The sequence below is a fragment of the Rhinolophus hipposideros genome (assembly GCF_964194185.1).
Source record: "Rhinolophus hipposideros genome assembly, chromosome: 13".
NCBI classification, from domain to species: domain Eukaryota; kingdom Metazoa; phylum Chordata; class Mammalia; order Chiroptera; family Rhinolophidae; genus Rhinolophus; species Rhinolophus hipposideros.
Window position 1 is genome coordinate 38,018,402 of NC_138059.1, and position 21,091 is coordinate 38,039,492.

At 43.0% G+C, this 21,091-nt stretch overlaps 1 protein-coding gene and 2 pseudogenes across 3 annotated transcripts; all 3 read right to left on the reverse strand.

Moving 5' to 3' along the window:
* Positions 1–7,192: 7,192 nt before the first annotated feature.
* On the reverse strand, positions 7,193–13,901 carry LOC308506957 (26S proteasome regulatory subunit 4-like; annotated as a pseudogene). Its single transcript has 2 exons — positions 13,623–13,901; positions 7,193–8,222 (listed from the first exon to the last, which is right to left on the reverse strand). The product of its transcript is annotated as a 26S proteasome regulatory subunit 4-like (transcript).
* Positions 13,902–14,490: 589 nt separating this feature from the next.
* Positions 14,491–16,433, reverse strand: LOC308506532 (SWI/SNF-related matrix-associated actin-dependent regulator of chromatin subfamily E member 1-like; annotated as a pseudogene). The gene is made up of 2 exons: positions 15,590–16,433; positions 14,491–14,841 (listed from the first exon to the last, which is right to left on the reverse strand). The product of its transcript is annotated as an SWI/SNF-related matrix-associated actin-dependent regulator of chromatin subfamily E member 1-like (transcript).
* On the reverse strand, positions 14,927–15,571 carry LOC308506533 (large ribosomal subunit protein eL21; the record flags this gene model as incomplete). The annotated part of the gene is made up of 1 exon (XM_081070236.1): positions 14,927–15,571. Exon 1 carries the CDS (start codon positions 15,407–15,409, stop codon positions 14,927–14,929), a length of 483 nt encoding a protein of 160 aa, XP_080926362.1. The 5' UTR covers positions 15,410–15,571.
* Positions 16,434–21,091: the final 4,658 nt, after the last annotated feature.

Genomic DNA, 21,091 nt, shown 5'->3' on the forward strand with positions numbered 1-21,091 from the left:
TTCAATTCTGACATTCTAGTCACCAAATATATGGAGAGTTTTCCCCACAACAACAAACAATTCTCTGATACCAACTGGATGTCCTGCAATTTAACTCAATTCTGACACTTTCTACTCAGAGATGGCATCAAATCTCACAGGTTAGGGGCTCAGTCTCACAACACTGCCTTCCTATCCACTCCCTCTGCCCCCCACACACACGTACACACTTCAGACACTAGTCACAAGCCTAGATTATTACCTGTGCTTCTCACCAACTAGCTGTAGAGTGGAGGTTGCAATGACCCCCTCCTTAAGTTTGATTAATTTCCTAGAGTGGCTCGCAGAACTCAAGGAAACAATTATATTTACCAATTTATTAAAAGATATGATAAAGGATACAGATGAACATTCAGATGAAGAGATACATAGGGCAAGGTCTGGGAAGGTCCTGAATGCAGGAGGAGCTTCCATCCCCATGGAAGCTCCTGTACTCAGGAGTGTGTTACCCTCCCTGTGTGGATGTGTTCATCAATCTGGAAGCTCCCTGAACCCCATACTGTTGGGAATCTATGGAGATCTCATCACATAGGCCTGATCAATCATTAACTCTATTTTCAGCCCTTCTCCCATCTCAAGAGAATGAGGGCAGGGTTGAAAATTCCAAGTTTCTAATCATGGCTTGGTCTTCTCAGTGATCAGCCTTCATCCAGGAGTCATCCAGGAGCCCACCTAGAGTTGCCTCATAAGAATAAAAGACATTCCTATCATCCAGGAAATTACAAAGATTTCCAGACTGCTGTGTCAGAAATCAGGCAGACACCAATATGTTTTCTGTTATCTCACAGTGTTTCACCATAATTTCTGAAAGTGACTAGGAGCAAGACATCAAGGCATACTAATAAAGTACTGGGGAAAACTGCACCCCTGATTTAGGTGGGAGTGGGTGACCAAGGTCACCTGTAAGGGCAAATGAACCAAGAATAACCAATAAAAGTTGCAGAGTACTGCATACAGTATGATTGCATTGGCCTAAAATTTTAAAACTGTATGACCCCAGGAATTCCCAAGTATATCCTCTAGAGATCCTAATTTGGTAGTTCTGAGGTGAGCCCTGAAATCTGCTCTTTTAAAAGGTGAGTCTTGCCTGGTGATTCTTCAGCCTATGCAAGTTTGGGAAACCAGATGGAATGATTAAGCCAGGGGCTCTGGACACCCCTTGGATGCAGACTGCCTGGTTCTGAATTCTGGCTCCACCAGTCACAATGTGGTCTTAGAAAAGTTACTTAACACCCATAAACCTCAGTTTGCCTATTTGTAAAATGAAAACAACAGTTCCTATTTCAAAGTATTGTGGTGAAGCTTAAATGAGATAATACTGGTACAAGATTTAGGGGATCTGATTTAAGAAAAAGAGTTGAATAATATCTTAAATTTACAAATTTTACAAAAACATATGACAATGTGAACACATTGCTAGGGTCTTTAAGTTTTGTTAGCTTCATGAAAAACACATTGCTAAGTAGCTATTCTTTTATTGTGCTCAGGCTTCGTTTATATTGTTCCATTTAGTTCTTGCAAGTACCTCATGAGAAAAGTGTTATTATCTCCACTTTATAGTAGAAGAATCAAAAGAGAGGCTTAAGGAACAGGTGGCCTGCCCAAGATTATACCAAAAACAGTGGCAATGAAAATCCAAGTCTACTATGTCCCAAAGCCAACTAATGTTATAAGGACTACATACTGAATATGCACACTCTGCCTTTATTAATCCTTGTCAAAGGATTAATATGACCTTATGTAACGCAGGGTCTCAGCTCCCACTCCCCACACAAGAACGCAGGATATGGTGAGCCCGAAAAGGAACACCAACAGAGCCATAGATAGGGGAGTCATACCACTATATTCTCGCTGGCAGCTGGGTTGGAGACACAGGAAGCAGGAGCCACACGATCCGCAATCCTCTGCCCACTTCTCTGCCAATCAACCAAACTGCCAGCCGCAATCCGAGTTTATTAACCACAATCCACTCTTGCTAGCTTAGCCACAGCAGTTATAGTGTGGCCAACGGCTAACTGGTTACAGCTGATGGCCAATTAGTTACAGCTGATGGCCATCTACCACCCAAGCCAGCACGTTTCCACGTGAGGTCAAGAGGCTGGAAACTGCTCTCCTGGCTCTGTCCCCACATCTTGTCATAGCTAAAGAGAGATGTAAAGAGTCTTGAGTTGGTTGGCTCCTCCGTATTAAGGTTGGTGGGTCACCATGGAGTTGGGACTGTTGTCAGCTTTGCAGCCAGAATCTCAGGGTTTCCAGTTCATGCAAACTCTAGCAATTAATTGCTTACCCAAAATCACAGGAAGCTGACTGAGCACATGTAATGCCAGTGTGTTTATGGACAATGGGAAGGTGCCTACCTGATCATCAAACCCAAGGAAGGGGCCTGTCCTGCGGGAGACCCTGCTCGCTACGCCATTAGTCATGCAAGGCGGCCTGTGGGGTCTCAGCTCCCACTCCCCACATAAGAACACAGGATATGGTGAGGCCAAAAAGGAACACCCACGGAGCCATACGTAGGGAAGTCATACCACTATAGTCGCACTGGAGGCTGGAGCCACACAATCCGCAACCTGCTGTCCTCTGCCTGCCAACCAATTGACTGACCAACCAGTGCAGCTGAGGCAGTTATATCAGTGGCTAATTGGCTAACTGGTTACAGCTGATGGCCAACCAGTCACAGCTGATGGCCATCTTATTACAGTTGATGGCCATCTACTACCCGAGTTAGCACCTTTCCATGTGAGGCTGAGAGCCTGGAAACTGCTCTCTGGGGCTTTGTCCCCACAGGGCCAAATCACAATTGGAAGACAGTTTGGTAAATAGGAGTTGGATGCCATGCTGAGATATTTTTATCATGCTAAGCTAACTGAGTGAATGAATGTTTCTCCAGGGGAGAGACTCATCTGTCCAATGAATAGGGGTGGAAGTCAGGAATCAAAGCATCAGCTCTCTTAAGGAAGCACTGGATAAAACGCAATGCATTCTGACTCTCTAGTCTTCCTTTAAAGCAAATCTCCATAAGCACAGTTTGTATAACTATTTTGGTTATAAGTTTCTAAAAACCTAACTCAACCTGACTTAGGAAATGTATTGGTTCACATAACTGAAAAGTCTAAGGGCCGAAGACCTGTCCTCACCCTATCCAGGTTGGGGATCATGCAATTTGCTGCTCTCCATGTGTTACTTAATTCTCAGGCTCCACAGGGCAGCAAGATGGCTACAGTTGCTGCAGCCACACCATTCAGGTTCAACATGGAGGGGGGAAAAACCTCTTTGTAGTGGCTTCAATTTAACTGGCTTAAATTACTTGCTCACCTTTTAACCAACCATGAAGCAAGAGGAATGTGATCTGCTGATTGGCTTGGGCTAAATGATGAGCTGTTCCTCTTGAGGCAAAGTGGAGCCCCAGACACTTTGTGGGTTGTGGAGGAGTGGATACCCAAATAAATAAAAGGCACTCTTGCTGGAAAAATGGGGATAAAGGTCAAGTGTCCACTAAACTATGGCTTCTTGCCCCATATATGAGAGTATAGTTGATAATGTTAGTTTGCTTTTGATAATAATCATATTCCAGGCACACCTTCCTCAGGATGTATCTCGCCTCAGCTTCTTTGAGCTTACTTGTTCCCCACAAACCATTTCTTACCATGGGAAACTTCTGCAGTTGGCTGAACTCCTTTTAACATGAGTGGTTCAATTTTCCCACCCATTATATAAAACAAAAAGAATATACTCTCTTAAAAATATACATAAAATATTAAAATATACAAAGAACAAAAAAACTTATACCCAATCTCACTGTGTAAGCATAACCACTAGTTCTTACATATTTCATTCCAGTCTGTCTTCCATGGATTAAGTTTGTTTTTTGGCACTGTCTTATTTTACATTGTTATCATCCTCCTGCACATATTTCTACTTTTCCCCTAGCGTTATATCATAAACATTTTCTAGATTACTACATAGACTTTATGAATATAATAACTTTTCATAGAAATATATTAAAAGATTATTACAGTAGTAAAACAATTGTGGAGAAATAACTCAAATAACACAGAAGAACATAAAGTTAAAAAGTAAAATTACCAGGTTTGAAGAATGTGAACTAAATTCATGCTGAAATCTCTACTTCCTTAAAAGACCTAGAGAATAAATTTTAAAGACACAAAAAGGATGGAAGGAAAGAAGGGAGGAAGGAAGGAAGGAAGGACGGAAGGAAAGAGGGAAGGAAGGTAGGAAGGAAGGAAGAAAGGAAGGAAGGAAAAAAAGAAACAAGAAAGCCAGGATGTGCAGGATGTGAATGAAGACTCTCCATCCTACCCACACCCCCTCCCTGTCTCTGCCTGGGAAGGCAGAGAAAGACTTGCTCTATCCTAGGGGCAGTTCAGCATTTGGATGACAGAGATGGAGCTGGTAAACACATAACAGTGCAAGCTACCCTTAGCAATGACCTTGGTAGTCTGGGAAGGGCAAAAGCAAGGAGGTGGCATTCTGGAGATGGGTTTGACTTCCTGGTTGCCACTTACTTGTTTGGGGCCTAGAATGCCTTGGGTTTAAAACTCAGGTCAATACTTGAAGCAAATGGCTTCAACAAGGCATTCAGAGACTCAATGTCTGCTCTGGGGGTGATACGACCCATCTCCCAGTATAGGACTAAGGATTAAGCTGAATAATGTAAAGCCTCTAATACAGGGGAGGTACTCAACAGGTGGTCAGTCAGCCTGCTCTCCTGAAGGAACCAACCACTACAACCAAACCTCAGCTACTCTTAGGAAATGAGAACTGAAATACACAGGTAATATCCATAACATACTTCAAATTACAAGTATTTTATTGGCTGTGATCTGTACATGTATTTCACTTACTTATAATATCCTGTTGATACCTCTTTTTAGGGCTGTAAAAGATCTGGATTGACACAACTTTCTCCAGGTGTCTTTATATAGATTTCATTTTGTCCATGATAAAGGGAGTAAAGTTAATTTTGGAGGACCATTAGCACTTTCAAACTACCAAGACCTGAAAAGATAGCTTCGTCTACCCATAAACTTGAAGCTGAAGGCTCCTGGATCAGGGCCTTGTTTTTTGTGTGTTTTTTTAAAAGATTTTATTGGGGAAGGGGAACAGGACTTTATTGGGGAACAGTATGTACTTCTGGGATTTTTCCAAGTCAAGTTGTTGTCCTTTTAATCTTAATTGTGGAGGGCGCAGCTCAGCTCCAGGTCCAGTTGCCATTGTTAGTTGCAGGGGGCGCAGCCCACCATCCCTTGCAGGAGTCGAACTAGCAACCTTGTGGTTGAGAGCCCACGCTCCAATCAACTGAGCCATCTGGCCACCTGAAAGCTAAGCAGCAGCTCATTGACTTCATTCTAGTTGCAGAGGGTGTAGCTCGCTGGCCCATGTGGAAATCGAACCGGCAGCCCCGTTGCCCAGAGCTCGCGCTCTAACCAACTGAGCCACCCGTCTGCCCCAGGGCCTTGTTTAATAACATTTATCTGCATGAGATATCTCTCTGGAAGTATATCAGACATTCCTTGCAATCATTTTAATTAAACTGTTTTATTTTGAGATAATTATAGAGTCACATACAGTTGCAAGAAATAATATAGATAGATCCCATGTACCCTTTACCAGTTCCTTCCAATGGTAATATCCTACAAAACTATAGTAAATATCAGACCTGGGATATTGACATTGAAACAGTCAAGATACAGAACATTTCCATTACTGAAGTGTCCTTCCTGTTGCCCTTTTATGGCTATACCCACCTCCACCTCCTCCTTAACCCATGGAAACCACTAATCTGTTCTCCATACCTATAATTTCATTCTTATAGATTCCAGAAAGTTATATAAATGGAATTGTACAGTACATATACCTTTGGGCTTTTCTTTCCATCCAACATAATTCTCTGGAGATTAATCTAGGTCATTGCCTGTATCAATACTTTGTTCCTTTTTACTGCTGAGTAGTATTCTATGGTATGAATGTACCACAATTTGTTTAACTGTTCACCCACTGAAAGACATCTTTGTTGTTTCTGATTCTGGGATATTATGAATAAAGTTGCTATAAACAACAACGTACAGGTTTTTATGTGAACATAAGTCTTCATTTCTCTGGGATAAATGCTCAGGAGTGCAATTGCTGGTTCACATGGTAGTTGCATGTTTAGTTTTAAAAGAAATTGCCAAACTATTTTTCAGAATCAATGTACCATTTTACATTCCCACCAGCAATATATAAATAATCCAGTTTTTCTGCATCTTCACCAGAATTTGATATTGTCACAACATCTACTCTGAGAGTATAAGGCTCAGACATTGCATATCTGTAATGTTCTATCCACAGCTCTATTGAGAAACAATCCTTAGATGGTTTCTCACAAGCTGCTCACAACTGTGGCCACAGATGACCAGGCCAAGGAAGACACAAGTACTGTCAATCCCTTTGCTGACTAATGGATTACAAGAGGGACACCAATAAGAGCTTTGCCCAGTAGGGACAAGTTACTAAATGGACCAACTAGATTCTTTCTGAAATGTAACCTGGAGATATGTGGAAAGAGTTAACAAGCTATAGTAGAGGCAGAAGTGAAGAAACACTCAAAGAAAGATAGCAGAAGCTGTAAAAAAAAAAAATCTAGGAGGCAGACATAAGGGAGAGCAGTTGGCATTGGGAACAGAATGCAAAGGACACACAGAAACAGATTTGGCTGTAGAGAGACACCAACCCACTCCTGGTGCATATGGGTGAGGAGAGGCCTAGTCAAGAAAGCTGAGTAGAGTACAGACTGACCTTCCCATTCCTGACCAATTATCAGTCTCCATGGGGTACAGACACCAATAGTCCTTTTCTAACCCTGCGGACTGGCGCAGTGGCTTTGCAGACTTCCCATGAAGACATTTGTTTTCCTCACTTCCATGAACACTCTGTTGTTTGTTTGTTTGTTTGTTTGTTTGTTTGTTTGAGAAAGAGCATGCTTTATTGGGAAGAGAACACTGCACATCATGTTCAGAAAGGTACAAAGTACACAGGAGGTTTTGCTAATGAAGATCAACTGGGACATGGATTCCTCTGGGCACCTTCCCCAACCTCATCCCTCTAAGGGGTGGGACACCCCAACCATTTCCTTGAAGGCAACTGCAGTTCACTAGAGATAGAGCATCTCAGGGGTGACTTCCTGCATTTTATAAAAAATATTTTCTTTATATTTTTTAAAGTCTTCATTTGTTACTAACATTCTACGTTCTCTCAAGACCATCAGACCAGCTTCTGTACAGATTGCCTTGATGTCAGCACCAGGGAGGTCATCGTTAGCCATGAACAAGTCATCCAGTGTCATGTCATTGGCCAGCATCATTCTGCTTGTGTGGATCTGAAAGATGCGCTTCTTGGTCTTTTCATTGGGCAGGGGGACCTCAATTTTCCTCTTGATTCGACCTGGTCTGATAAGTGCTGGATCCAAAGTTTCTATTCTATTTGTAGCCATGATAACTTTCAGGTCTCCCCTTGAATCAAATTCATCGACTGGTCCAACAGTTCCAACATTGTTCACTGAATTTCTCTCTCACCACTGGAATTTGAGTCATATATTTTGTCCCAATGGCATCAATTTCATCAATAAACACGATGGATGGTGCTTGTTCTTCAACTCAAAACAATTCCCGAGTGAGTTTGGGCCCATCGCCCAGGTACTTCTGCATAAGTTCAGAGCGAATCACTCTCAAGAAAGTGGCCGGGGTTTGGTGTGTTACTGTTTTGACTAATAAGGTTTTACGTGTGCCAGGTGGACCATAGAGAATGACCCCCTTAAGGGACTTTATATCCATCTCTTCATAATATTCAGGATGAGTGAGAAGAAGGTCCACAGATTCCTCAGTTTCCTGGACTTGGTTGTCCAACCCCCCAATGTCAGCATAGGTCTCCTGTGGGGCCTTTTCCACCTTCATCACTGTGGCCAAGGGATCCTTGTCATCCATCATCACAGAATGCACCTTGTGGTTGAGCAGAACTGAGAAGCCTGGCTCCAGCAGATCTTTGTCTACGAATGAAAGAATGCTGACATAATGTTCTGAGCCCACAGATGTAGACACAATGGCGTGATTGTCATCAATGATCTCATCCAAGCTTCCTACCAACATTGGGATCCCCCTAAGATCATCCACCTTTGATCTTTCCTCCTGTCCCGACCTGCAGGATCGACAACGGAAGACCTGGGGGAGAAATAGGGGCTCGGGGGAACAGGAGTACGCGAGAAATGGAGACAAGACAGGAATCTGATCAAGTCTCTCTTTATTGAAGGTAACAGCTTGTATATATAGATTTAGGCACATCAAAGAAACTCCTGGTCTCCCAATATGGGGACCGACCAATCAGAGGGTGCTTCGTCATGGCGGACTGGCTGAGAAATCGAAAGTTAAACTTAAACAATAGAATGGAAACTTAAGCTTGGCCCAGGGGCAACCAGGTGCAAACATGTCCGGGCATGTCTGGGCGGGTCCGGGCAGGCCAGCCCCGGACAGGTCCTCCTTTTTTATTTTGTTTTGAGGAATAGAGAGATGGCCCCTCGGGGACTGTGTCTGTCTTAGGTTGCCAGGATGTGGGGTGAGCAGTGAGTCAACCATGACTCTTAGCATTTATGTGACCCTGTCACCAGACATCACCGTGAACCCGACTCCTGGTCTTACCCGTCGTTGACTGTCCAGTCCATCTCACAGGGGAAGGGGGTCTTATCATATATCATTCAATGACAAATATGAGCCACCGTTGTTTCTCATTTCCAAACGGTGGTAATGGACCTGTATGGGTTTGGCCTGGATGGCTTCGATCTGTTGTTTAATGAAGGCTATAAGTTTGTTAAATAAGAAAGGCCCAAGCGAGGCAATCAGCAATAGGGATAGTAACGGGCCCAAAAAGGGGAGGAGATATGGCAATAGTCCATTCAATCCCGTCCATAGTGGATTGGCAGCCAATTCTTTTCTTCTTCGCTCTAGGTCATCTTGCAGCTGTCTGATCTTGTCTCTGACGATCCCGGATTTATTCGCGTAGAAACAGCATTTCTCCTGTAATGCTAAACAGATGCCTCCCTGTTCGGCAGTTAATAGATCTAAACCTCTTCTATTTTGTAAGGTTACTTCTGCTAAGGAATCTACCTGGTCTTGAAGGTCCTGAATGGTACTAGATAAGGTCTGGATATCTGAGATAAGTTGTCTAGATATTTTGGTATACTGGGTTAAGGAGACCCCCAGGCCAGCAGTCCCAGAGGCTACAGTTGTACTAACTCCCAGGCCTACAAGCAAGGGGATAATTTGTACTGCCCATTTGGATCTCCCAAACATGTGATCTATGGCTGGAATCGGGACTGGCTCTTCCCCAGGGATGATGTCTATGTCAGGTAGAGGGGAGGCTAATACACATAATCCTGTCCAGTTGCGAGGTAGCTGTGTATAAGCTTTATTATTTCCACAGACAAAAACTGAACCATTAGGAGCACACAAGGACATAGATATATTGATTGTTTTTATGCAGTTTGTGAAAGCTACGAACCCTACATCAAGCGTAAAGGAATCATTAGAGGAGGGGGAACTAAAGCAAGTGGAGTTATAGAACTGGACTGGTTGGACTAAAAGAGGGGCAGTGAGCGGGCAACTGCCGTTTATGGAATAGTTTCCAGGGAGGCTGGGTATGGCAAGGGGAACAGGGTACCCCATCTGCATGCAAAGCCAGCACTCTTGTGCAAGGGCCGAATTAGAGGTGTTAAGCAGATTGTAAGTTGTAGTCACACAGCAACCTAGCAGTCTGTCCCCTCCAATCTTTCCTTAGGGAAAGGTGACTCTGTGGGATTGTCCCTCATTGGGGTTGAGTTTATGCTACCCTAAGTCTCCATGTTTGGTCCTTGTAAGCAGGGTCTGCAGTCAAAGGCGGGTAAGATTTCTCACGGGAGAAACAACCTAAGCCAGACGGGACCCCCCTAGGACCCCCATGAGCTAATGTAAAGTTAGGAGGTAGCTGTGCCCCTCCTCTTCTGAGAAGCTGCTGACGCATGCCTCAACTGTTGTCCTTTACCCTCAGGTGTAATGGACGCATTAGAACAATAGCATCTCGCCCCTCCTGTTTGGCTCCGGGGATAATCTTATCTTGTGAGACTTGTATGTACCATACCTTTGTCATTTGGGGGATGGTATGCATCGGTTGCTTTGGGACGATTATGGGATTTGGAATGAAGGATTATTGTGTGGTGTAAGAGTTTCGCAGACCCTGCCCCTTACCAGGGCTAAACCCCTGTGCTAGCATTTGTGCAGTAACAACTTCATTGGGGCTACACATCATAACTTTCATTTGGGAAAGCAAGTCTCTACCCCAGAGATTGACGGGCAGTTGAGGAATGATGAAGGGCTTTATGAGGCCTGAATTGCCTTCTATATCCTTCCAAACGAGATATTTGGAACTTTGTCGAGGATTGCTACTTTGTCCAATTCCTCTCAAATTAGTTAATGTCTCTGAGGTGGGCCAATGGGAGGGCCAATCCTCTGATCTAATAATAGTTACATCAGCCCCTGTGTCTATTAGACCAGTGAAGGGTTTATCATCTAGCCATAATATCAAAGAGGGCTTTTGACTTGTAATTGGTTATATCCAATAGACATCAGATGACCCAAAACGACCTGTTTCTCTTTTGGGACGTTGGCTTTTGTGGGCCGTCTTGACCAAAGGCAACAAGACTAGCTGGGCAATTCTTTCCCCGCGTGGGATAGAGAGAATATTACTGTCAGCTTTAGCCATGATCTTAATTTCCCCAGTATAATCATTATCAATAACTCCTGGGTAAATTTGGAGGCCTCTCATGGTAACACTGCTCCTTCCTAGAATTAATCCAAATGTTTCAGGCGGTAAGGGACCATATACGCCTGTGTTTAAGGCTTGTGTTCCCATTTCGGGGGTTAATACTGTGTGGGAGGTGGAACAGAGGTCCAGTCCTGCGCTCCCTGGGGTTGCTCTACTAAGTCCTGAAAAGGATTGTTGGGTGTTGCTGGAACAAAGCTGACCGCCCCATAAGCTTGTTTCGGGGCCTGAGGCTGGCCCCTCTTCCCGTTTCCCGACTGCTGTGGCAAAGGCGCCGACCTTGGGTGTCGGTCTTGGATTTACAATCTCGAGCCCAATGTTTTCCCCGCTTGCATCAGGGGCAGAGGCCAGGGAGCTTAGTGGGGGCCGTATCAGGGGAAGATTCATTGTTTGATGGGCATTCTTTAGAATAATGACCCAGTTTTCCACACTTGTAACAGCCTCTTTTAGTTTCTGTCTTATTTTTTATGTACTCTGTGACCGATTGGCCGCTAAATGCAGCTGCCATGGCAAGCCCTTGTTGGTAAGAAGGATCAATCTCAGAGCAAATACGAACAAACTCAGTTACATCAGTTGTTCTCTTTTTGAAAGGCCTGATAGCGGCTTGGCAAGCCGGGTTAGCATTTTCAAAAGCCAGCTCTCGGACCAAGTCCGTGGCGGCAGCGGTAGTGCCGAGGGACCGCTCTGCCGCAGTCTGTAATCTATCAACGAAATCAGAGAAGGCCTCGTTGGATCCCTGTCTAATCTTAACAAGAGAAACTCCAGCGTTCTCCTTGGAGGGGAGTTTTCTCCAGGCCCTCGTGGCTGCAGATGAGATTTGTGCAAAAAGCCCTGGGTCAGCCTGAAGCTGGGCATTCATGGTGGCATAAATTCCAGTACCAGTGAGCATTTCAAAAGTCCAGGGGGTGCCTGCCCTAGCATTGGCTCGAGCTAAATCTCGGCAAAGGTCTTGGAACTCTGTTCTCCACAGGAGGTGGTCACCTCCAGCGAGCACGGCCTTTACTAAGGTCTGCCAATCTTGGGGAGTCAGCCATTGTTCAGCAATAGAGTCTAAAATGGTAAGGGTAAAAGGGGCACTGGCACCGTACTGAGAGACGGCTGATTTTAATTCCTTCAGGTGCTGGTAGTTATGTTGTTGGTGGTAGTGTTGGGGCTGTCCCTGAGCATCTTGAGCTTCGACAACCGGGAAGGCGTCGACGCCTCCCAGCGTGCAGGACTGTCTCTCACAGATGCTCGAGACAGGGGCATCGGGTGTAGGGGGTACAAAAGGAGGCAGGACGGTGATGGCCTGGTTACAGGCTGTGACCTGTCTAGCATTGTCATGATCTTTTAGATTCATCCCTCTCAGCTGTGCCACTAAGGACTGGCGCCTGGCTTGGAGGTGGACCCTTTCTTCCAAGGCTACAATCTGGGTTTTTAGATCTCGATTAGGATCCATCGGGGCCGCAGGCGGGGCGGAAGCCTCATTGTAGGAGGGAGGGCGGAGCGGCCAGTCAGGGTCATGATTTTTTGCCGCTCTATCAGCCAAATCATCCCAATCTACATCAGAAGGGTCGGGATCTACCTCCCGTGCTAGGAATATCTGAGGCGATCGCTTATCTCTCCTCTTCTCTTTATTTTGTTGTCTACGGATTTTTGTCTTATGGGAATTCTCTTTTGTCTCTTTTCATCATCAGAAGAGGAGGAATCCTGTAAGTTTGTTTTAGTCTTGTATGCCCCTGACCTCTTTACTTCCTCCTCTGAATCATGAGCGATGGTCTTTAAAGGGGGGTAAAGTTTGGGTCTAACATCCACTGGCGGGGTATCTTTACTAGGAGGAGGGTTGGCTTTTGCCCCCTCTGTATCACTTTCTAAGGAGATCAGGTCTTCCTCGGCCTTGACCGAGGTTTCACCTGGATCGTTTCCGGGGTCCTCCTTTAGCAATTTTTCAGTGTGATGAATAGCGTTTTCAACCTCCGGACAACCTTCCCTTTTTCCTATCATTTCACTAATTAAATTCCAATATGAGAAGGCGGTTACAGGAATATTTTCAGGTCCAAAGACCTTATAATAATCATTGAGTGCATCCCCTACTCTCCTCCATCGTCTACAGTCAATGGTGCCTTCCTGAGGAAACCAAGGGCATGTCTCCTTAACAAAGTCAAAAAACTTAAAAAGATCCTGACTCTTAACCTTTACTCCTCGCGTCCTGAGCGCATCTTTTAACTGCTTAACATAGACCTCATGATGACTTAATTCCTGTCCCATTTCGGACGCTTATCCTCTTACCTTCTGTCTCGGCGCGGCAGGCTTCCGCGGCGGCAGAACGGTTTACTTTCGATTCGCCGGCCTTGATGAGGCGTCCTCTCCCTCTAGAGATTTTCTCGTACCCAGGCCCCACGTTGGGCGCCAAGTTGTCCCGACCTGCAGGATCGACAACGGAAGACCTGAGGGAGAAATAGGGGCTGGGGGAACAGGGGTACGCGAGAAATGGAGACAAGACAGGAATCTGATCAAGTCTCTCTTTATTGAAGGTAACAGCTTGTATATATAGATTTAGGCACATCAAAGAAACGCCTGGTCTCCCGATATGGGGACCGACCAATCAGAGGGTGCTTCGTCATGGCGGGCTGGCTGAGAAATCGAAAGTTAAACTTAAACAATAGAATGGAAACTTAAGCTTGGCCCAGGGGCAACCAGGTACAAACATGTCCGGGCATGTCTGGGCGGGTCCGGGCAGGCCAGCCCCGGACATCCTCCTCTTGCTTTTCTGCTAAAGTCTTCATTTGTTCCTGATGTCTAATGAATTCTTCCTCCATGAAAAGATAGCCTTTAATTCTCTCTAACTTCAATAATTTTAACCGGCACTGAACGTGAGGTGTCACCAGTAGCAGTTTGCTGGCAGCATCTGGTCCCTTTGTTTTCTCCTTCTTTTTCCCCACTCTAGTTGATACAGGAGGTTCATATTTCTTTTTCTTGTCCTTGTCATCCTTTTTGCCACCTCCAGGACCATGACCACCACTCTGACTTTGACCCATCTTGATTCTGCTCCATGAACACTCTTAAAATAAATCACCCATTAAAATAATTGCACACAGTTCAGCACAGGTGTATATGTATTAAATCAACATCTACAGAGTCTGGTATATAAGAAACACAATGCTTTTTATTCCCTTTAAATCAACCTAATTCTGATTCCCAAACCCTATCCTGTGGGCTCAGAGGAAATTCAAACTCAAGCTTTGCTTTTCACCCGATTGCTTACTATCTGTCTCCCCAGTGCACCCATCATGTAAGATCCACAAAACAGGATTTTTGTTTTGTTTGCCCTCCATCCCAAGGGCCTAGATGAGTGCCTTATAGGGTGCTTCCCAGACATTCTCTGTGCACCTGGTGTTTCAGCAGATTTTTCATGGAGCACCTAGGGCAAAAGAGATACCTAATAGTAGTTAGTTCCAAACTATAAGTATTTGGGTCCTAACAACTTTGTAGTTGTTTAAAAAACATAAAGCACACAAACTGGAAGGAAAATAACATTTTATTTCATTCTTTTAAAAAAAAAAAACAAACTCAAAAACATTTTTTCATTGAAAAAAAATATTTAGAACACATAAAACAAGGCCACATTTATTCTTTTTTCTCATCTTCTGGTATGGAATCTGTTGGTGACTCCTCCACTGTTGTACTGTTGTTCTCCGAGCCAGTGTTACTATATCTGGGCCCTTCCTCTGCCATACTGTCCAACCTCTCCTGACTGCTCTCCTTGTCCTCAGGAGTAGACATGCCTTCCGCACCATTCTGTTGGCTTTCTGTCATTTCTTCAAGGTGTGTCTCCTTTGTCTCCACCAAAACGCTCATGTCTTCTTTCTTTTCTTCGGTCTTATTAGCGACTTGCTCTTCCTCAGGAACAATACTGCTCTGACTGTGTTCAGCTTATTCTGCTGCCTCTTTTTCCCTTTCTTTCTGCCTTTGGCAAGCCTGTTTTTTTTTTTTTTTTTTTTTTTTTTTTTTTTTTTTTTTTTTTTTTTTTTTTTTTTTACAGAGGTCTTTTATTTTTTTACACTTATGCCATGAATTCATAGGGAATGGGTTCCAGCAGCTCAGGCTCCTTTCCATTGGTTCTCACAAAGTGTGCTTCTCTGGGTGGAGCAGGCTGGCGTTTCAGTTGAACCCAGGTACCTTTCTCTTTGGCTTCCTTCTTTTTCTGATCATTTTCCTTTACCCGTTTCAGGAAGCTATCTCGGCTCTTAGAGTGCTTAATATGCTCAATACGAACATTAATTCTCTTGGCAAGAATCTTGCCCTTGACTTGTTTGTTTACAACAATGCCAACCGCATGCTGAGTAACATTGTAGACCCTTCCCGTTTTGCCATGGTAACATTTGTGGGGCATTCCTTTTTGAACAGTGCCCATTCCCTTGATGTCTACAATATCACCTTTCTTGTAGATTCGCATGTATGTGGCCAAAGGAACAACTCCATGTTTTCTAAAAGGCCTAGAGAACATATAGCGGGTGCCTCTCCTCTTTCCCTTTGTGTTGGTCATTTTGACGAATTACTCCAGCGCCCCGGCCACTGGGTCCCACACAGTCTGCACAGTCTCGCTAGGGCCCCAGGGCACGGTCTTAGCGGCCCAAGGGTCAGAAGGCAAGGCCGCGCTGAGGGAGCGGCGGAGAGCCACGCGCACGGCCTACCTGGAAGATGGCGGTCCCGGCCGAAAAGAAGCCTGTTTTTCTGCCTATGCAATTTCAGCTGCAATTCTTTCCATATCCACATCTACTTTCAAACCACACAGACTTTTAAGTTTATTGTCAAATGAATCTCTGCTTTTCCTAGTGTTGCTCCTCTATTTGAAGATGTTCAGCTTCTAGTTTTTGCTGATGAACCATTAAGGACTGGATCTGACATTTGATGACCTGCATTCTAGCTATTGTGACAGGTGGCCAAATGTCTGGCACCACACTCTCACTAAGGATTTCACTGATGAGGTGGTGGTTTCTCCGGAAATGGGTGGTGGCTGTATGCTTCATTGAAAAGCCATCATCATAATCATCTGGGTTTTCAACAGGCTGAGTGCTCATGTAAGGTTCTCCTTCATGTGAGACTGTCTCTCGACTTTCTTCCTGTAAAGCGGCTTCTGCATGACTTTTTCTAATTACGTAAGCAAGGTATGCAGGGCGATTATGGTAGGCCTTAATAGATTCATTGTATTCTATCTTTTCTGCTTCATATTCATTTAAATATTCTTGTTTTTCATTAGTGAGATCTCGCCACATGTCACCAATAATCTTGCCAATCTCCCACAACTTTAGCTCAGGGTTGGAAGACTTTACTTGGTTCCAGACCTTTCTGCTGTACCTCATGTAGGGCATCAGCGGCTTATCTGGTGGCTTTGGGGGTTTTGGAATCGGAATACCAAAGGATGCCATGACCCGGCTGCTGGTGCCCAGGTTCCCTCCCAGGCTGCCATCTTGTAGTTGTAGGCGAGATGACTATATGGACTGTATCCCACAAACCCTGGTGTGCTGGGCTTTTTGCGTTGCAAGAGCTGGGGGAGCATAAGATGGTCTTTTTGAAGTTGTGGAAGATTAAGTTCTCAGTTCCTTAAGAATGAACCTGAGACACCACGTGCAGAAAAAGCGCCCGCAGCTCCGGCCTCGGCTCCCTTTGTCCCAAGCACCCCCCACCCTCCCATTTTATTTAATTCCTACCATCATTACTTAACAATAGGACATGTACCCTGCTGGCACTGCCAGCTCCTCCAACCTTGGAATTAGATTGAACATTTCTCCCCTGGCTTCCTATTCCACATTGATTTTCTTACAGTCCCTGCATTTTTATCATAGCAGCTGCTAAAAAACAGCTTCACAAAGATGGACGGCATCTAAAGAGGAATGTAGCACAATCTAATGTTGAAACTGTGACCTTCCTTGCAATATAAGGAGGTGTGGTATCCAACACATGCCTCCCTTGAAAAAGTACACCTCAGAGCTTCTGTGGGTTCGCTGCAGCACGCTATATAAGGAGGTGTGGTATCTAACACATGCCTCCCTTGAAAAAGTACACCTCAGAGCTTCTGTGGGTTCGCTGCAGCACGCTAGGGCTCTTCACACACATTTTGGGAACCATGGACCTGGCCCACGGTAGACATTCCATAAATATTTGTTTTGTAAACAATTTGGGGTGCGCTTTCCTTGTCAGAGTTACACTAGAATCCAGGAATCTTAGGTGTAACAAAGAAAGCAAGAAAGAAAACAGCCTCTAACCCTGGGCTGTCAGATAAAGGAGCCACTGTGACATGTGACTATTGAGCAGTTGGAAATGGGGCCAGTCCGAATTGAGATATGCTGTAAGTACAAACTACATACCATATTTCATAGACTTAGTCCAAAAAAAACTATCTCAGTATTATTTTATATTGTTTATATGTTGAATTGGCAACATTTTAGATATAAAATATATTATTAATTTCATTTGTGTCATTTTATGGTCTTTAATGTGGGTACTAGATTCTAGTAGCTAGAAAATTTGAAATTAAGTACATATGTGGCTCACATTATATTTCTATTCGTCAGCGCTGCTCTAACCATTGAATTCTCATGGTCAAAACTGACACCTTCTTAGTCCGAGACCCCAGGAGTCTGGAACTCCTTGCTTCTGGGCCATGAGGCATAGGACGACAAGCGCTGCCTTCCTTACCACACAGAACAACCAGCTGCTGAGAGGGTGCTACCACTTGGGGCCCTGTACAGGTCCCATCTCCTAGAACCTTCTCTGGGAACTCCTCTTTCTGCTCTTGTACCCGCAAGGCTCACCTACTGCCACCTCTTCTTTGACACTCAGCATTACCTATCACTTCAGTGGGCTTAGGCTTTCCTTAAAGACTGGAAGAGCCATTGGCTGCAGGTTCCTTCCTTTTCCATGGGCTTCCTGCTCTAAAAGAATCCCTCAAGCCACAGCACAAGAGAGCATGGCTACCTGCTTGAAAGGGGAGGGAAGGATAACTAGAGAAAGAAGAAACAGAAATGAATACTTCAATATATTGTCACAGAACTATTTTATGTACTTGTTTTTACTTGTGATGATTGCTTTACTGAGAAGTGATAGCAAGAAAAATTAACATTTACTTTTTTTATTAATGTTTTTATTTAACAAGCACTTACATAGCAGGTATCACATATCAGATACTGCTCAGGACTATTTACAAATATTAACTCATTTAGTTCCATTAACAATCTTTATACAGTAGGTCCTATCACTATTCTCATTTTTAGGTAAGGAAAAGGTGAAAAAGAGAAATTGATAGCTTGTTCAAGGTCACAGAGCTTGAACCCAGGCAATTTGTCTTTAGACGTTACAGTCCCGATCACATGGTAATTACTGAGAGTTCCTCTTGAGAAATGAATCTTTTTTAATTAAAGTTTATTGGGGTGACAATTATTAGTAAAGTTACATAGATTTCAAGTGTACAATTCTGTATTATATTATCTATAAATCCCATTGTGTGTTCACCACCCAGAGTCAGTTCTTCTTCCATCACCATATATTTGATCCCCTTTATCCTCATCTTCCACCCCCCACCCCCCTTACCCTCTGGTAACCACTAAACTATTGTTTAATGTGTTTATCTGTGTCTATGAGTTTTTGTTTCTCATTTGTCTTGTTCTTTTGTTGTTTTTAGTTCATATACCACATATCAGTGAAATCATATGTTTCTCTGCTTTTTCTGTCTGACTTATTTCGCTTAGCATTATAATCTCAAGATCCATCCATGTGGTCACAAATGGTCCTATTTCATCTTTTCTTACAACCGAATAGTATTCCATTGTGTATATATACCACAGCTTCTTGATCCATTCATCTATCGAAGGACATTTTGGTTGTTTCCATGTCTTGGCCACCGTAAATAAAGCTGCAATGAACATGGGAGCACAGGTGTCTTTATGTATAAATGTTTTCAGATTTTTGGGGTAGATACCCAGGAGAGGAATTGCTAGGTCATATGGTAATTTTATTTGGAGAAATGAATTTTTTTAATGTACTTATTTTTACAACCAGAAACACATTTCCTTTAAAATGATGTTTATGATCTATTTTAAAGATTCTGTCTTTGCTCTCTAAATCTGTCTTGCTATGCCATTGACTAAAACACAACCATTTTGAAAATAATCTCTGTCAACTTTCATGAAACAGCTTTCCAAGAGAACTTTCTCCCTGATGCTCTCAGTGCCATTATTTTTCTTATTTAGCATTTATCAAATTACTGCATTTTAATAGGTGAAGTAAGCAAGGTTGAGGTGTCACTGCCAGAAAATAAATAATACAGTTGATTGGTTTCACAACCAACGACACCATTCTTCAATTTGCAGGTGAGTTAGAATTTTAAAAAATATACATGAAATATACATAAAGGACTATAGAAATAGAAGCTATGATTCTTTGTCATCTCCATTCGTGAGAAACCTGAAAACAGAAGCATGCCAAACAGCCTGACCCCAACACTACAGAAGGATCTTCCAGGCCAGTCTTTGCCAAAGAGGTAAGATGGAGGAGCAACCTCAGAGGGAAGGAGACAACCACCCACCTGTTGATGCTCAGGCATTTCTGAGCACAGGCCAGCAGAGGCATGGTTGCACCAAAACACTAATAACAGGAAGTTAGATAACACATATTGTTTGTGAGCATCAGCTTCATCTTACTCCGGGTAATGGCTGTGAAGATTCTTCCTATATCTTCTTCTAGGTATTTTATGTTTCAGATCTTACATTTAAGTCTTTAAGCCATTTTGAATTTATTTTTTGTATATGGTGTAAGGAGGTGGTCCAGCTTCATTTTTTTGCATGTGTCTGTCCAGGTTTCCCAGCACCATTTATTGAATAGACTGTGTTTACCCCACGTAAATTCTTCCTTCCATTGTCTTACATTAAATGACCATGTAGACATAGATTTATTTCTGAGCTATCTACTCTGTTCCATTGATCAATGTGCCTATTTTTATGCCAGTACCATGCTGTTTTGATTAGAATTGTAGTATAATTTGATGTCAGGTATTGTTATACCTCCCACTTTGTTCTTATTTCTCAAGATTGCTGAGGCTATCTGATCTAGTCTTTTATGATCCCATATAAATTTCAGGATTATATGTTCTATTTCTGTAAAAAACGTCGTTGGTAGTTTGATAAGAATTGCGTTGAATATGTATATTGCCTTAGTCAGTATGGACATTTTAACTATATTAATCCTTCCTATCCATGAACATGGTATGTGTTTCCATCTATTTGTATCTTCTTTCATTTCTTTCTTCAGTGTCTTATCAGTTTCTGAGTACAAATCTTTTACTTCTTTGGTTAAATTTATTCCCAGGTATTTTATAGTCTGTAGCAACTGTAAATGCAACTGCTTTTTTAATTCCCCCTTCTGATATTTTATTATTGGTACATACAAATGCAACTGATTTCTGAATATTAATTTTGTATCCTGGTACTTTACTAAATTCATTTATCAGTTCTAATACTTTTTTTGGTGGAGTCTTTAGGGTTCTCTCTAAAGAGTGTCATGACATCTGCGTATAATGACGAGTTTACTTCCTCTTTACCAATTTGGATGACTTTTATTTCTTTTTCTTGTCTGATAGCTGTGGCTCAACATCCAGCACTATGTTGAATAGAAGTGGAGAAAGTGGGCAAACTTGCCTTGTTCCTGATCTTAGGGGGAATGGTTTTAGCTTTTCCCGAGTGAGTATCATGTTCGCTGTGGCCTTTATTATGTTGAGATATGAACCCTCTATTCCCACTTTCTTAAGGGTTTTTATCATAAATGGCTGCAGAATTTTATCAAATGCTTTTTCTGCATCTATTGATATGATCATGTGATTTTCATTTTTCATTCTGTTAATGTGGTGTATCACATTAATTGATTTGCAGATGTTGAACCACCCTTTCATACCAGGGATGAATCCCACTTGTTCATGGTGCATGACCTTTTTAATGTATTGCTGAATTTTGTTTGCTAATATTTTATTGAGGATATTTTGCTAATATAGCAAAATATTTTGCTATATTTTGCTAATATTTTGTTGAGGATTTTTGCATCTATGTTCTTTAGAGATATTGGCCTGTAGTTTTCTTTTTTTGTGGTGTCTTTGTCTGATTTTGGGATCAGGGTGATAGTGGCTTCATAAAAAGTGTTTGGGGGTCTTCCCTCCTTCTGAATTTTTTGGAATACTTCA